At 29.4% G+C, this 19,758-nt stretch overlaps 1 protein-coding gene across 1 annotated transcript; it reads right to left on the bottom strand.

Moving 5' to 3' along the window:
• Positions 1-7,093: 7,093 nt before the first annotated feature.
• LOC132945176 (choline transporter-like protein 1) lies at positions 7,094-19,349 on the bottom strand. Its single transcript, XM_061014849.1, has 15 exons — positions 19,043-19,349; positions 13,794-13,867; positions 12,434-12,517; positions 12,220-12,362; positions 12,064-12,156; positions 11,896-11,986; positions 11,534-11,597; positions 10,981-11,089; positions 10,794-10,896; positions 10,602-10,721; positions 9,793-10,285; positions 9,026-9,192; positions 8,142-8,234; positions 7,973-8,065; positions 7,094-7,904 (listed from the first exon to the last, which is right to left on the bottom strand). Exons 2-15 carry the CDS (start codon positions 13,857-13,859, stop codon positions 7,848-7,850), a joined length of 1,776 nt encoding a protein of 591 aa, XP_060870832.1. The 5' UTR covers positions 13,860-13,867; positions 19,043-19,349; the 3' UTR covers positions 7,094-7,847.
• Between the last annotated feature and the right edge of the window lie 409 nt (positions 19,350-19,758).

The raw sequence follows: 19,758 nt of genomic DNA, 5'->3' as shown, positions 1-19,758 counted from the left end.
AACGTTTTGATTGTAAATAACGTAAAACAATATTTTTTTTTCAAATGCAAGCCCTGGTATCTACAGTTATTCGTTTTTGGATAATGATAAAATAAAACCGCTACATGAGAAATCGAATCCCATAGGTATTGTAAAAATATGAATTTTAAACGCTCATATAAATTTAATTTGATTTACTTGTAGACATTTTTTTTTTGATAAAGGTAGACAAACTTATGAGAAATCTTGTATTACATTTTAAAATCTTAGATTTAAAAAAAAAAATTTTTGAATTCTCTACTCAAAATAATTTGCTAATTTTTGTGATTTGTTCGTATTTTGTCAAGATTTGAACTTTAAATGCTTATAAATAAAAACTGTGACCAAGGATTTTTAATATTTTTCAAATGTCATTTTAACAATATAGTAGGAGCCTTGTATTAAATTTTCAAGCTTTTTTACCCAACAAATAAAGTTTTATTGACATTCATAGAAAAGACCAATAAAATTGGAAACAGAAAATGTTTCTTAACAGTTCAAAACAAATCAAAATATTTTGAAAATTTTATCGTGTATAGAAAATGCAAATGTGATGTTCATTTGTTTTAGAGTTACACCAAAAACCAAAATCGATTTTGCCTAAAAAGTCCCGTTTTTCCTTAATTTTTATGATGTTTTGCCCGGCGCTTTTGGTAAAACTATTGGGAATATTAAAATTTGACCTCCCTAATGCACAAACAATATTCACTTTCCCATACCGAACAAGATACTGAAGTTGAAAATCGAAGCATTATTTCGATTACTTATCGTGTACACAGACACAAAAATAAAAAAACAAAAAAACACACATCATTGTAAAATCAATACATTCATTGTTCCACTCAGAATCTAAAAACTACAAAGGTAGTAAGTACCAATAACAATGGTGAATTTCATTTAAATTTGAAAAAGCACTTATTCGACACTATAAAAAAAATATATTAAAAAATATAAAAACAAAAAAATTATGTTTTAGTAGGTACATAGTACATACATGTACTGGTAGAATCGATGCTATATAATATATTAGTGAAATACTGGAATCGATAAATCCCATTACATTTCTCTGATTTTATATTACATTAATACAAACAATCAATTATAACATTATAGGCAGATACCAACTTGATACAAATTTAATCCAACCCATATTTATTAACTATTAATAATAAATAATAATTCAATTTAAATCTATATATATAAAGAAGTGTACATTTTGAATACATTTTATAGCTTAAGATCCACCAAACCGATTTTGATAAAAATTTCAGGACATATTAAGATTGATATGTAGATGGTTTCTGTGAAGTTTGTACGCTGTGGGATAAGTTGTTCCGGAGTTATGGCCTCATAAGTGCACACCTGGTGTGACATGGCCAAAAACAACAACAACGTCTATACAATTATTTTTATCTATATAAATATAACCCATAGCAACCATTAAAAAACAAAAATTTCTATCGTAAATCTCAAAATTCCTGTTTGAGCACATACCGGGGGTGATCACTTCCCTTTTTAAATTAGCCTATGACACTCACAAAGAATGTGGCTTTGTATTGGTGAAAGAATTTTCGAAATCGGTTCAGTAGTTTCGGAGTTTATCCCGAACATACAAACAAACGCTATCATTTTATATATTTGTATAGATAAAAATGAATGTTTGTGTGTAGATTAGACCTCTGGGAAGAAGACAGGCTAATTCAAAAAGTGTTAAATTTGTTTTTTTTTATTCATCGGATTTTAGTACGGTTGCGTGAGGCTTTTGTATTAATTGATTATATTATACCTCCTTAGGTGAAATTAAGTAAAAATGACAAACTTGGTACAATTTTGATATTTTAGAGTTAAATCATACACTTACGTACAAACAGCACGGGGTCCGCGATCTACCGCAGGTAGATTGCCTACCTGATAATATACTGCTGCGAATCAGAATTTTTATTCCGGGCAACAAGAAAGTTACGATAAATTTTGAACACCATACACCATGGTATTGTCCGAGTTGCGGTCGCAATAGACGAATTGCGGTCTTAATATATTGAAGGTAAAATTAACGTCTTAATTGCGGTCAGTATCCGGTTATCGATTATCCGATGAGCTCTTATCCAATTTTCGATAATATGCGATGTTGCCAAAATTTTGTAATTTATTATTTTCACGTATTATTACACCAATTATTATGATACGAGACGCGAGCTTTATCGACAATGTTATCGTACGTCAACGTAAGTCAACGTTATATCGTTTAGTCTATTGCAAGACGTTTTTGTATCAACACGTCAAAATGTCACAAGTCACAACTATCTGTAATGTATAGTGAAAAAGGGAAAATTTTGCTTGTATTAAATAATTTTAAATTTAGAGAGTACCGTCTGCTTAAGACAGGAGAAATGTCTTGGAGTTGCACTAATAAAAATTGCAATGCAAAACTCTACACTATCGGGGAAAAACACTTATTTTCAAGAACGCAAAATCAATCAAAAATCATCAAGCCGATACTGTTAAAATTTTAAACAGACAGAAGATAAACAACTCGGAAAAAAGGAAGGCTGATGAATTATCATTTTCGGAAAGGCCAAGGAAAATAATTCGTCAAGAGGTGGAGAAAGATGTCAATATTTTGAATACATTCACAGACAGAGACATGATTCGCATAGGTAAATAAATGAAATTAATAATATAGGTGAAATACCTAAAATTTTAAAATGTAATACAAAATTTCTCATAAATTATAATAGTTATTCTTAATTAATCTTTATTGTTCTTAATATTTAAATTTTAAATCATAATTATAATTTTTATAAAAATGTGTAAGTGTAACTATAAACTAACTATAAATTTGTATTTTGACGTAACGTATTTTGACCGTTTCATTTTTGTATATAGCATAATAATATGTAACTATTTCAATATTAAAAACATAATAATTATTAATCATATTTTTTTACAGCAACTAGGATTTTTACCTATTTTGATATTTAACCAGTTTTGATCCCGACCGAAACTCGGATTTTTTTTTTACCTGTTATAATCTCGACCGCAACTCGGTATCAACCTACACCATACACCGAATATTAAATAACGAATTGAACAAAGTTCGAGTCATATAGAATCGGTACATTTAACGGGCAACGAAGTGCCAGCGGGATCAAAAAATAATCAGTAACGAATTTATAATTTTATTTTTTTTGGTATTTTTGGAAGTAGGTACTTGAAATGGTTGAGATCTGGTCATCTGGATGTTCCTTGCCGTGCATTTTCGGGAACACCTTAGTCACATAATCTGGCCGAGAGTGGTTTTTTAGAAAGTTTATATAAGTGAAATAATAAGTTCTCATTGTGCATGAAAAAATTCTAAAAAATAGTTTTCATACAATTTGAATTCACAAGTCTGTTCATTGGCCGAGTGACTGGTCATGTGTGAACACGCCAACAAAATATATGTACAGCATAGTATAGTACTGTGTACTTACCAGTTATTTTTTATTCAATTTCAGTGTGTTTTCATTAAAAAGTTCGTTGGTAATAACTACCTAATAACATAATATTAACACAGTCTATACTGGGTGATTCTTTTATGAAACAACACTCAATATTTCAAAAAGTGTAAATTTTTTTGATAATATTTTTTTGCAAAGTTTCAAGTCGCTTATAAAACCAACGTAATTAATTTGATTATTTAATATACAATAACACTACACTATTTCAATTCGTCTAATTAATGTTAAATATTTATTCCAGTAAATGTACAAGTTAAAAAGCAATTTTTGATTATTACACTTATATATCAAATTAAATGTTTTTAAGTTTAATGTTTTAAGTCAAATTTGATTTCAGCTAATCAGTTTTCACAAACATTTCGATTGTGCGCTAGAAGATAAACTAGTTCTAAACCTAAATTTATCCTAACTACCGTGTAGTTTTTTTTGTTTTTTCATGACGTTTAATTCTTTAATTTTCTCTTCATTGAATCACTTAATTATTTATTTTGACATTTTAAATTATTAAAAATAATAAACAAATGACAATTAATAGATTATACAATAAATACGACAAACGATATAACTACGCAATAAAATAACGCCAATAGTAATATTACGACGATAATAATATTATTACTATAATAACGGCAATTAGATTTTGTAATCGGCAAAGTCGATTAGGGTCGTCGTTTTCAGGGAAAACTCATACTTTACAACCCACCAAAATCTCCAACTAAATTTCCAAAGTATAATAAAAAGGTATGCAATTAATTTTGTATGCTGGAAGTCGGTGGGCCCCTCTTATGAGTGGGCCCAGTGCAAATGTCCCATCTGTCCTTCCATAAATATGGCACTGGCTGCGGCGGCGGCCCAAGAGCATCAGTCCGCAGTCGTCTCATCGAGGACCGTTTTGGTGGGTGCCAACAGTCAACAGGCACAGTGCAACGAATAACGACGATGACGCAACAGCGGTCTTCGTCGCAACCGATTTCGACACGATCGCGACAAACGCAAACCTGTCGACAGCGGCCCAGCTAGGAGGGGGGAGGGGCTTGAACAAAAAAAAAAAAAAAAACAATATCCCTTTTTGAATTAGATATAGCCATATTATATAGGTAAGCCCTCTACGGGTTATTTTAAGTCAATACTTTTCTTAGGTGGGCCGTAGAATCCTAAATTATGCAGAATTTTAACTCCACTTGCGCCTATATGTTATGAGCCCGACACAAAATCGTAGCAGGTATTTAGGTACTTACCTCAACGTCCACCGCCGGTACGTCCCGAAATTTTCCGTCCCACATGATAATCACCGAGCTTGATCGTAAATTTCACATAAACTGCGACGATCGGTGATCAAATATCACGGGTTGGTACGTAGGTAGGTAATAGGTATACCTCCGTGACCCCATAATATACGATATACCCCTACGCGGTTGCAACTCGCAGTCGACTAGACTATTATATTATATTATGTCGTGGAACCCATACCGGGACAATGATCGAATGTGCGGTTTTATATATTACTAGAGACAACAGCGTAATTCATTTTTTAAGTTCAAATTTAAAAATTAGTTTGCGACCTCGACGTTGAATTAAGATCAATCTTAGGTGCAAAATTATATTTAGCAATCGCGCGTATGTGTTTCCGATATTTTTCCGCTCACCACGTTAATAATCGATGTCATGACCATTCTTTTTTTGATTTCATGTACCTATGTAATATTAATTTTACCCGTGTGCGAGCATGACGTAGAATAGCGCACCATTACAGACGAACATCGCACTTCAGACGGCGGATTATGTCATCGATGCCGGTTGAAATGTACTTACGTTTTTTTTTTTTATAATAGGTATATTATATACTTATTATCGGCGTCCGGTCGGCCTGATTTGCAGTGAATCACAACACATTGTATTAGTATTATTTAGATTTTTTTTTATTTGTTTTTGTTCCAGATAACGACGTAATAATAACAATTATTAAATTAACGAAAAGCAAAACAAACATTTAAGGTAAATATGCACCTAGCTGTATAAGATGTAACCTGCAGGGGCGTACCTACTGGAACCCATTTGGCCCACTATTACGATAAAAAAATCGGCATCATATCTATAGTATTACAAATTACAACCTTAACTTTTAGAACTTGATTTTTGACTTTTGGTTATACTCACGTAGTCACGTCTCATCCTGATAAATAAGTACCTAGTGGCGGCACACACTTAAAAATAAATAGGTATAGCATATTGAATCAGTAACCTCTATATTGGATAATAGCCTATAATATTATTCAATCGTTTATTTTTAATATTTCTATATGAAGTAGAATTTTTATGATGTAAATATCTTGGGGCCAAGAGGTCCACCCACCCACCAAAAAATACAACATGTTGCTTTTTCCTATTTTATATACAAGATTTGAAAATTAATATGAGATACATAAGTTCTTCTACCTTTACCAATAAAAAAAGTTTACACCAGTCACATTAATTTCTTATGAACGTTTGACGTTCAAATTTTACCACTTTGGATATTCACCCGTAAATAAATTATTAAAGATTTATCATCGAACGATACTCTTATTTGAATGTACTTCTTAACATGAAATTTCCACCAAGTTTATTTTATCATTTTCTAGTTATGATAACATTTTAAAAATAATTCAACTCTTTATGAATTAATTATACACTTCCATTTGTTTTCATAAATATCGACAAAATAATTTATGGGTCAAAACGTTTGAAAATTTAATACAAGGATCCTCATAAGTTGTCATAAAAAGTTTAAAAAAATTAAAAATATTAAGTATACACTAGGCACTGTTTTTTTTTTATTCCAATTTTAAATGTTGACAAAATTAGATATTTTGCTGTGATTTAGAAATATAATTCGTAAGTACTTGAAACTTTTTAAGTACCTATTTAAGTATATTATTATATTTTAACACACAATGACATTTTAAATAGCAATGTAACCTACAATGTTTATATTACTAATAGTAAAATAAATTACTTTAATAGAAATTATCTGTGTCATGAAATATATATGGTATTATCATTATGGTAACATAGGTAGGCTAGTTGAAAATAGTTTTTCGTTTACAATGATTTTATATCATTGAATTCAAATTTAGGTAACACATAATATTATATTTTTACTCTAGCAGTCTAGCATAATACACATCATTACAGTGTGGCCGCTAGTATCAAATGTTAATTCGAGCGGTCCTACTTGCCCACCTTTTTTTACTTTTGACCCAATTCGCTACCAGAAACCAACCACCCAAAGTTTAAAATCTAAGCACTTTTACTTCCCTAAAGGTAATGACTCAGAGAAAATAAAAAACACTCCACAAATCATTGTAAAATAAATACATTCATCTCTGATCTCTCCACTCAGAATCTAATATATAGAACTACCAGACTCCATTCAATTGAACAAAATTAAATATAACTACCTCTTATACGTATTTTTGAGTGCTAAAAACTAGTGAAAAATCTATATACCTATATAGTATGTTAGTTTTACTTTTGTCATCCGAACAAAATTCAACCAGTTATAAGCATTTAAAACATAAGAAAATACAAAAATATTAAATAGTTTGAGATTATAGAATATAATAGTATATATTTTTAAATACAAAAAAAATTGATATAAAAATAAATTTGAATATAAAAAGCACATAATATTATCATGGAATAGTTTATGTAGTGTCTTAAGTATACAACTATGAAAATAATTGGATACATTATGTCATTAGGAATTAATGTATAATATATTATAAATTATAGGAAATATGTTATCATTAAATGGTTTGCAATTTGAATTTTTTCAATAGATGATTGATTCGTAACGCCATTTAGAATCAACCTCTTCATAAATACAGGTTCAAGTACCATATTCTTTGGTCATAATAAACGAGTATACATAATTATATAAATTTAAATATAAAATAAAAATAAATATTAAGACACTAAAACCACTTTAATACCTACTTACCTACATTTAAAAATTGTTATAAACTATTGTGAGATTGAATAACATTGTTAGATTTCTGTAGATAAGAATCAATATAACATTTTTATCTTAGTTGAAAAAAACATATAAATGTAAGAAAAAAAAATTGTTCTTCTTAATGGCATTAGTCCTTCTAATGATTTTTTAGCATTTAGTAAAAAATAAAATAAAAAATTATACATAATAATGGCAATAAAAAAATTATAAAATAAAATAGTAAATTGAATACAGACGTCCAACTTGTAACATTAATAATTGTACTTTTCCATGGTTTATAAATATTAATAAATACATAATTATTAATGTAACTGTAGATTCGTGGATTTAAATTAATTTGTAGCCCCATCACCGATTCTTAACACTTTTTGACTGCTCTCAACAAAATCCTTTTTAAAATAAATTATAATTATATTATTAGTATTGGTATGTAAACACTTTTAATAATTTAACCTACCATAAGTTCTTTACTCATGTAATACTCTTGAGTGACTCCGTCATTTAGATTACAATCTTCGCAGAAACACATAAATATTGTGTCAATCACCATCTACGGATTTAATTAAGTTTAATATTTACTACATAGTATTTATACATTGTAATAATAAAAAAAATGAATATCTTACCTCATATACAGAAATAAAACAATGTGCCACGAAATAGGCGAAAATTCCTGCAACTGTAAGCGGAACCCACAAATGAAGGACTCCAGGTTTAGTCTAAAACAAATTTCATTAAATATTAAATATATCAATGTGTTAAAGCATTTGATTGGTAAGTGGTTTTAATTTTTAGAAATGATTACCAGTAACCACCAAGTTCAATTAAGGGGTAACATGTAGCAGTAACCTTTATTTTTCAAAATCGATCAATTTAACAAAACCGGAAGTATCAAAAAAATTTAAGTTATTTTATAATTTAAAATTTTTTTTTTTTGTTTTTTGGAAATATATGTAATTCTATTTTTTGATTAATAATTTTATTTACAAGAAAATAAGTACGATTAAAGACAGGAAACTATCTATAGCCACGACAATAAGTAATAAGCACTAAGATACTAAGTACGATTCATTGATTCATAGACATATTACAAAACATATTAGATGATTATGATTAACACTTTTCCATGAACTATTTTTCAATCAATGGTTATATACTTATATGTAATGTAATTCTAATTTATTTTCTCCATAGCTTTAAATGATAAAATATAGCCATTTAAGTATTTATTATTTAATTTAGCTTGTCCTGAACAATTTTATAAAGTAGATATTTGTTTTGTGTAAATTTAAGTAAAACTAAAATTTTCCGAATAAACCTAAATGGAAAAAAACCGTTTCCAAAGTGGCTACCAGTAATCTTGAAGAATTAAAACTGCTTCCAAACTAATAACCACATTTTTAGAGGTAATTTTGGTAACCGGTAACTAAATTTTTCATAAGCGGTTCCAAGGGATATAAGTTTGTATCTAATATTAGACATTAATTAATTATAATATTGATTACAATACCTCAAGCATTTTGAAGCCTAGTAGTACAGTGGATGTGACCACAAGTACTTTTCCTAAGAAAAGCACAAAATCTCCAACAGAATTGATGGCAGCAACACGTAGTACGTTTGAAGTTATCATTTTAAAAGCTTGTTGTCCTGATCTACAGAAGTTATCACCATAAATAGCTAAAAATTAAAAATAACATTATAAATTTAAATTAATCAATTACTTTATGATATAAAATCTAAATTATCATAACTATAAAAACAAATATAATATATTATAAAGTATATTTTAATAATCCAAATTCTAAAAACGTATAGAATAATAATTCTCAACTATAACATAACTGTAATTGCATACTTAAATGGCCCTTGACCACAAGTTCACATTATACTCCCAATTAGATCACCTGATTATACTGTATAGTGACTAAATTATAAAAAACTATTGGTTATATATTTTTTTTTCAGTGAAAAATGGATAAATTTGTAATGTTTTCATTAAAATTATTATTAAATGTTAAAATTTATATAAGTTTTTTTTTTTTGAAATAATCCTTTTAAAAATCTACAAGGGAGTGTGGCCGAAATATTATACAAAGACATGAGCAGCCACCAGTTACAAGTTAACATAATGTCAATATAGAATAAGTCGAGGAATAAGTTTACCTATTTAATTAGAACTCAAGAAATAAACCATAAACCATTTAATTTTATACTTTATATCTTAATCAGATAGGTATACCTAATACTTAATTGCTGACAAAAATAAATATTTCTTACCGATTTCGATGTAAGCATTTCTTGTCAAATATTGTATAAATTGTTGTATACAACTGAATAAACATTGAAATATTTTATACAATGACTTTGCTACTTCATTTTTGGAGTCCTTCAGGGTTTCATCAATGAAATTTAAAATAGCTCTAATTATTTGGAGAACGGCTATAATGAACGATCCTAAAGCTACAGATCCCATATGATAGTTGAATAAATAACTAATAGATGTTGAAATTGGAGATGAAACATTGTCTTTGTTTCTAGTGAAGAACCATGTGGCAACAGAACCAGCAATTATCATATGTTGACAGCCAATGATAAATTCAATAACCCAAACTAATACCAAAATGTTATAAACTCTAGCAAATTTCATTAACTGATCCTTTTTATAGTAAACATTATGGCTCAGCGGTTCAAATGCAGGGGACCCAGATCCTTGAATGAGTACAGCAAAATAACTCCATAGAATGATCGCCAAGCACAGGAATAAAAACGTCTGAATGGACAAACATATTATCAAATATTAGTATTAACATAATAGGTATGTGACAACTGAAATTCTTAAACCAATTAAATAATATATTTATTAATAAGTGTAAGTATACGTTTGTAATAAACGTAAAAGCATTTTAATATACTACAAAGAAGTATTTTGATTACTTTTAAAATGTATATGTATTTATATTCAAATACTTTTGAAATTTAGTACTGGAATGTATTGTATTTCAAATACAAATTACACTAAGTATTTAAATACATTTTAAAAGTATTCTTAACAACTGCTTATTAGTTATTATTAACTTTTAACTTACCACCATTGGTTGTATGAGTAATAATGGCATGCTTTGTATGGCTTTACCAGATTCTTTAAACAATTGGACAACAAGGGCAATGCGACTTCTCATTGCCACAATGATTAGCAAGATAATTATCTAATATAAATAAAAAGTTACACAATTTACACATAAATAATAAAAGTATTGTATCTTAAGACATGTACTCACTGTCGATATTGTGGCGATTAGTGCAAATGCAAAGTATGTATTTACGTCTCGTTGAGCAACTTGATCTTTAATTTCAGAATCAGACTTTTGTTTCCAAGTGATCCTACATAATAGAATGTTAATAGGAAAACCATTAAAATGAGTGTATAGATGCATTTTTTATCACCCAAAATTTGAAATATATTACCATAAGAAAATAGATCCTGAAATGCTGACTACAACAACACCAATAAGTACAAACCAAACAACAATACCAGCAACAAATCTTATCAAAAATACGATGACAAGTGATACAACTGCAAGTAAAGAAAATACAAAACTCAAGATTTAGCAATCATATAAAAAAATTGGTGAATTAACAAACAAAATACTAAAATTCATAAACTATATTATTATTCTAGTTAATTGACCGCAATTTCAAATATTTTAAATATCAAGTAAGATATAAATTTTAAGTTTTTGCATAAAAGTTATTATGAAACTTATAATATTAAATCTTCTAGTAGTTTAATATTATTTGGTTAATAATGATTATTGTCCAGTTATAATTATTTATAATTCTAGATTTTTTTTTTTTAACTAACAATATAAATAATTAAAAATTCCAATATTAATATTGTTATTCAACAAAAAGTGCTTCATGGAAAAACTTATATTTAAAAATATTTTCATTAAAAATTCTTAAAAGTAATAATATTAAGTTTGTATGAATATTATATCAAAATATTAAATTTACTTACTAAAAGCAAATATGCAAAGATATATTATATCCCATTTAGTGTGTTGTAAATCTTGAGTCATCTCCTATAAAATAAAAAAACAATATTTTTAATTGTTATTTATAACGACCAGATAAAACTATAAACGCAGAAAAAATCAAAATGTTAACCAAATTAATAAACGTACAATTATTACCCAAGTCATTTAAATTGCATGTTGTAAATCATAATAATGTATACAAATATAATTCAACAAGTCCATCGAAAAAAAAAAAAGATAGTAACTATTTTGTACTGTCTTAATTATTAAAATAAAATTAATATCCAAAGTCAATAGGTATATAATAATTAACAACTAAAGAATGACATATTTGAAAAATTACTTGAAACAAGCTGCCAATTGATGAATTTGTCAAAATATTGTTGATGGCTGATTCATTGCCTTTTGGAATACATCTATGTAAGAATTCTTGGCTAAAATTATAAATCAAATAGTTTTTAATTAAAATGTAAACAATGTTATATAATATATAATAATAACAAATACATACTAATCCTTAAAATCAGAACACTTTTCTACACATTCTCTCTTGACGTATTTTAAATCGGCTACTTTATAAATAGGAGCATCAATTTTTAAGAATCTAAAAAAAAATTAATGTATTACTAATTATGTGATAATTTGAAAATAATACTGATTAACTTACGGTTTATTTGTCATGTCTTTACCAGTACAAAATTTTGGATCAGGGTTTTTATTTTTAAATCCACAAATGTCACCACATTCATCAAAGCCATAGAACAGACGATTTACATCACCATTTGTTGTACAGTATATGACTAATCCAAACTAAACGAATAACGTAAATTAATAATAAAAAGTACAAAATAAAGTTCATAATATAAAATATGAATACTTACCAAGGATATCAATACAAACAAGAAAAGGACCAAAAATGAGCAATCTGTACAAGATCTTCCTTTTACAGGACCTTTGAAATTGGCCTATAAAAAAAGTACAAAAAAATAAAAGTGTCAATATACATTAAGTTGAAATTGAATCAAACAAATTAAATATTAAGTATGGTTGAAATGTGCAACACAAACATTTTTTCAGCCATAATATACAGTTATATATGTTAGTCAAAGGGATACAGTGAAACTTCAATGATATATTGTACTGATAGGAGAATACAATGTAGTATACACAAAATAAGTTATGTTTGCTTCTGTATATTAGAATAATAATTAAATAATAATAATAATACATAGTATAAATGTATTATACTATTATGTCACTATATGGTATATTATATAGTACTATAGTATATGTGTGTCAAATAAGGCAGTCCCCTCCACTGAAGAGAAAAGCGGTGCTGGAATTCAGTAGTTCACAAATTAAAGTCAGAAGACTTTCTGAAATGAACACTTGTGGTGATCCATTTCCCGTCATCTCGATTTTCACAAGGCTGCAAACAATGGGTCCCCAGACAACTGACTCTAGCTCACAAGGCTCAAGGAATAAGATCAGCCCAAGAATTTTTAAAACGTTTCAGATCTGATGGAGATAATTTTCTCAAGTCAATAGTGACAGGAGGCGAAACTTGAGTTTCCCACTAAAACTCAGAAAAATGTATCCCCTGGCTGTGAAAAAGTTGTTAAGTCGATCAGAAAAATCATGGCCTCCATTTTTTAGGTCAACATTTTTGAAACCCTGATTGAAATTCAGCTACAGGGGGGACTGATGAACAGGGCCTATTAAACAGGTAATGGTACTCTGAAACTTCATCGAGCAATCAAAAAGGTTTAGGTGAAGACTATTGAATATTAATCTCCATTATGTGTCTCTTTCATAACGCTCAGTATTGTGTCGCCCATGTCATAACTGTTCGAATCTGTTTGGATGGGATGTTCTAACCCCCCTATCATACAATATCGTTGATCATCAAATTTAATAAGGCACTAACAGATACAGTTCTGATAATCTTTTATAAATTGTATAACATTTAATAACTCAGTTTTTAAAAATAAACTTGTTTGTGACAAATGGTGAAAAATTTTTTATTCTAATAACAAAAAGAAGAAATTGTAGAACTTGATTTATGCACATTACCTCAACAGCTCAAATTGTATATTTATAACTTATAAGTGATACCTGTAATACGAACTGTGATATATGTACTAAACTGTAAATGTTCAATTTTGCATTTCAGCTTCATTATAGAAATATGACTAATGAGTAATGACTATACTAATACTATACTATGTAATTATTACATACCTTTGCATCTGGTGAAGATGGTTCAATTCTATCCGAAGAACCGCAACAACTAAATAAGTCTCCCATTTTATGAACTAAAACAAAAAAAAACCAAAAATAATTATGTGCTACAATAGTTTCACATTGTTGATACAAATATTGAGAAAACACTACTCTAAAATAATTTATAACATTAATGATAGGTACTATATTTTATAAATTAAATGTCTCAATAATGACAGTTTAATTACATTAATAGGAACACAAATCTTTGATATATTATTAAGTTAAACTCATACTTTTGGTTTTGTTGATAATTATTTAATAAATACATTTAAATAACATATTGATCACATATAGTTTGAAATATGATATTTGTAAAAATATAGGAATAGAAAAATATTATTATTTTATCTACATTTATATACTATATAATAAATTATAAAATTGATCCAAAATATTAAATAAAGAAAAAATAGGTAAAGAATAGATTGTATTTATTTCCTCTACAATTAAGAGGTAAAAATTATTTAACTTTTTATATAATTTCTGATGGGGGATTAAAAAAATGCTCTGATTTATATTATAACATATAAGGTTAAGTTGGTAGGGAACAATTATATGCTACCTATAACAATGATGTCTGGAATTATAGAAGACATTTTTAAATATTTTCCATGGAGCCTTAACACCTGCAATTGTAATTTAATCATACATGGTTCTATTTATACTTAAATATACTTAATTATACTTCTATATATCTATTTATACTTAAATACACCTTCTAGATTCAACTTTTTAATTTGTATTTATTTTTACATTTTGTTATACATAACACTATAGATAATTATGCCCAAGTAATATAATACTAAAACTGTTATTTTTCATTAGTAATTGGGCAAGGTAATTAGACAGTTTAAGATTTAAGTGTCCATTTAAACTATTTTCAGGTAATTTAAAAAAAAAAAACAAAAAACACGGTATGAAGCTAAAATATATATATTTTATATCATTATATTATTTATATTATAATATAATATATATTATATTATATATATTATATAATATTTTACATTATTTATATCATTATATTAATTCAAATGTAACTTTAAACTTTAGCTGTTAACTGATTAAGCAGAATATTTAGAACTGCAAAATTCGAAATTCAACCATAAAAACCATTGTAATAATTGAAAATTCAATACACTCTATAAAATATGACATTTCTAAATTCTAATCTCACACACAGTTCCAATGTTGGCATTTATGCATCTTCTTCTTTTACTCGTAAGAATTATTTTAAATAGAAAAAACAAGTAGGCAGGTATTTTATGTTTTAATTTTCAAGTCTGTAAGTTACAAACATACTGACACTGTCTTGATATACATTTGAATAACAAACAATAATTGCTTAACTATTATTTTCTTTTATTATTTAAATTGGTTAGGTTACTGCATTTATATTTTGTGTTACAGACTTTGTCTGGAGAATTTATTTTTTCACTGGCCAGATAGCGCTTCTTTTGTGTTCTTATTTTATATTTTACCTGCATTAGTGTCAACATAATATGCTTAAATATGTACATAATAATATGTATATTTTTTTGAGCAAATACCTATTCCAATGATATATCTATTTTTTCCCTACCATGTATAAGTATGGAAAAAGTTATTAGCATGACAAAAAACATTACTTGCATAATAATATCTTATAAATTATTTATTTATTTAATATTTCATGATTTAATAATTTAATATACACAAACATGTGATTCTTTACCCACTACACACAGTATGTAACAACTAACAACTAACCAGGAATATTAGGATACATTTTAACAAAATGGTTACCTAATCATAATTTAAAAAGGTTACTACAAAAAACTGAATGAAAGAATTTGATGATCATCACATTTTTTTCTACTAAAAAAGTGTGTTCAGACATAAAAATAAAAACACACATCAATGTAAAAAAAGCTTGAATTATTGATTAACACCTAAGCCAATAATGGAAAAAAATTGCAAACACTGTACCAACACCATTAACTGATGCCCATTAGAAAAAAATAAAAATCGTTTTACCTATACCGGTCATAATATTGCTGGTCAAAAATAAAAAATCTCATTAATCATCTACGACCTATAGACATAAATCTGAATAGATACAGACTACCTACCTGTATTATAATTTATAGCAACTTAGAGAATACGTGCTTAAGTTGGCAAAATGTTAACAGCACGCAAAAATATTTTTATTTCTTTGTCAAATCTTGTATTTATTAGAAAATAAAAGTGAAAACAAATAAAATTAGTTCAGTTTAAACTAGAAAGGAAATAATTAATATAAATGTTTTTAAATACCTACTCCAAGCATTGATTAAAATACAATATACTTAATTTATTAAGTATATTTAATCAATGACTTCAGATTTGTCAATTTTTTAACGGATCTCACATTCTCACTTTCCACCAATAATGGCAAAAAAACATTTACAGATATAAACACACTACTGGTAAGAACAATTTTTTTTGTACTTTGATTACAAGATTTTTATCGCCACATGTAATCAGGGATTTGGAAACAATGGGTAAAAAAAAAAATCTTTTTAAAATGAACCGTCCTGAACAATGTATAATATAATACATATTATTATCACGTTGGCGGGTGCTTTGTGTTAATAATACTCCTATATTAGCAGTATGACAATACTTTGTCTAAAACAATTATATAGGGGGGGGTCACTTTTAGACATTACCCACAGCTATTATAGTAGTAATACAAAAAAACGCCTTATATTGTGCCGATCATAACAAAAATTGTGCCTTAATTACCAGTAATATTGGTAATGGTTTCTTGAGAACAAGTAATTTGTACTGGCCCTATTGCCTATACATCCTAATAGACTATAGAGTATAGACTATAATAGACCATTGGACATGTCTAAATTAAAACAAAAATAGAATATTCATTTTTATTTTTAGTCCATTATATGGGAATATTATCGCACTTTGATTGTTGTTTTATTTCTATTTTTACAATAAAAAGCAAAAACAGCAAAAACAGCAATAACAGCAATAACAGCAAAAAAAAAGTTGTTAGCGCAGTAATTCATCATTAAAAAATTAGCGCCAAAGCCTAAGCATTAATGAAAAAAATATGTAATTTTAAAAGATACGTCTACCTACGTGATATTACATGGTGTTGCTATTAAAATGTTATTACCGAATGGGTTTTGACTTTAGGAGGTAAATACCCTCCAATCGCTAATGGAACTTATAAGATTTAAAAAATTCTGTTGTTTTTCCACCGGTGTGCGATACAGGGAAACCCGCAATTGAGATGAGAGTAAGTGGTAAGGAAAGATGTAGAAGCAATGAAGCATTAGGAGGAAGATACAAGCGTCAGATACTAGACAGGGAGGCAAGGTTGTATAAAAAGATGGCCCTACAGTTGTATTATAGAACACAAATTGCTGACAATTTTCATCACAATAATAATAAGTATTTTTATATTAACGTATAATATACCTACTATATTATATTATTGTAATATAGGTATGTGTCATATATGCGTTAAAATAAATAAGCGTGTTCAATAATCTATAGACAAAAAAGTTTAAGGGGTTTAATTTTAACTATTACCACCTATACACTTAGAATTATTAATTTGAGCCACACACTTCTTATGTTTAGGCAATTTCTATTTTTATAACTCAAGTCTCAACTGTGTCAATGTGTTATTATTATATTACTTACCCGATTTGATCGTTTTTATAATAAATTATAACGTACTTTTAAGTACGTGGGTACTTGTATTAAATAAGTAGCAAGTAGAAAATACTAAATGTTATTAAATAATAAAAAAAATGTAACGTCCCCCGTTTATGTATTCAGGTTCCCCGCCACCCATTCACATAATATATTCCGTTCAAGGGCCACCGCCCCCCACCACATACCTAAACTCGCCCATCGGGCCTGGTGTGATACTGTGCACGTGACCCTAATACTTAGTGTGCAAGTATACAGATGTACAATTTTCGCTATTTTTATTTCATATCTCAAACAATACATTAATACAATCGTATACCAGGACAGTAAATAATATTCGTAGGCAATACACGCCCGGTTCCGCTGCAGTGTCTGGATAAGACGCTCGTAAAGTTTGACGGTCGATTACGGCAGCAAGGTATATGATTATATACCGTGCGGCGTGTTGTATGTCAACAGGTAGGTCTATATAAATATGAATTGAGCGATAACGGTTTGTGAACGGGACACGAAATGAGCTAAAATTAACTGCAATTCAGTGTATAATATTATTATCTACCATATTATTATCATAACCACATACACAAAAACGGTCATAAATTCATAACTATTAAGAATCGAGAGCGTCTCGAAATAAACAAGTCTCGGAGTGAACAAAAAAAAAAACCACGTATAATTATAGAAAGTCGAGTAGAAAGTTAGCGTTGGCGGTATTCGCCTATAAATAAAAATACCGGCTAACGACGTTCTATATAGTAATTAATAATATGATAAGTTTCGCGGACTCTGGCCTTTGCCCTTTGATGTAGTTGGTAGTTTGGTACTTAACTACAGTTGTTGTACAGTGACATGTCGCATTGTCGCGACGGTCGTCGAGGTTCGGAACGATAACTGTTCCAATGGTCTCCCACCCTCGTCTGAGACGATCACCCCGTTTTTGGGCGGCGTGGCCATGAACGATTTTTTTTTTCATCCGACACCACGGCTCCACACGTCCGTCGGTCGTGAGTCTCATAACGTCATATTTAAACACAGAGTTTTAGCAATCAAATCGCGGCACACGATGATCGCCGGCCGGTGACCGATAAAAGATTTAAGCGCCACAGATCGGTTGATCCGTGATCGGTACACCAGAATCGATGCGTCCACGGACGATTTGCTTGTAAGCAACGCATCATGCGGCACAAAATCGTTAATTGGAAAAAAAGAATTCTGTTGACAGAGTTGATTACGGTCTGTCTACGTTGTTATAAATGTATTAATAATTATAGACATAGGTAATGTATTATAACGATTTTATGCTCGATGATATTTTGTACTTTGCTGTCGCGTGAACGCGTTATACAAATCAAAAACGCGATGGTAAAACGCTCAAAACCGCATAAAAAACGAAAAAATCAAAAATGGATGTTGTATGCGGACCATACGTGTACTTAAATATTTGAGTAAAACTATTACCTACTTACTAAATTAATTATCACATAATACATAGATTCGCTTACCGTTTGTACTACACGTCCAAACACTCGAGGAAGACGACGGCGGTGATCCCCGTAAATCGGCTGCAGACCGGTTTTTCGATCAAAACACCGGGCCGACGATGTCAACAAAAACAACAACAACAACGGCCAACGAGCAAAACACGACTCAACGACGGGCGAATAGGCGTAGCGGCAGCAACAGTGCGACTGGGCAGTGGGCCACAGTGTCGAAAAAGTAAAAACAAACCGGCGGCGTCCGCGTCTCCCACCACGAGGAACCCGCGCGAGTAACCGGCGACGCGACTCGCGAGTAATCAGTATCGTTACTGCGCCGCGGTTTGTACTTTGTAGTTTGTATACAAATAATAATAATAATAATATTTAGTCGTTCGCGGCGGCGCGGGACGCGGGACCGCCCATCATCCGCTGACGTCATCGCAACCGCGACAACCGACAACCGGCAATTACTGCTCCACTGAGCACACAACACGAAATTCGTCAGAAATCGAAGACACACTGTCGCGCCGGCCGCCGACCCATCTCGCATCTTTCCCTCCTGTCAAAGATTTAAGGAAAAAAATACTTACGACCGTGTTGGTGCGCGGCCCGAGAGTGCTGCGGTATGCATTGTGTTCTCATTACATTATGTAGTCCAAATAATAAAAATAAAAATAGTCTGTTCACGTGCCGTTGCCCGTCCACTATCCATGGGCGCCGTGACCTCGAACAGACGCGGC

This window comes from Metopolophium dirhodum, chromosome 5 (genome assembly GCF_019925205.1).
Source record: "Metopolophium dirhodum isolate CAU chromosome 5, ASM1992520v1, whole genome shotgun sequence".
Taxonomy (NCBI): Eukaryota; Metazoa; Arthropoda; class Insecta; order Hemiptera; family Aphididae; genus Metopolophium; species Metopolophium dirhodum.
The sequence above is the reverse complement of the archived record's forward strand: the minus strand, read 5'-3'. Positions and strand labels throughout refer to the sequence as shown.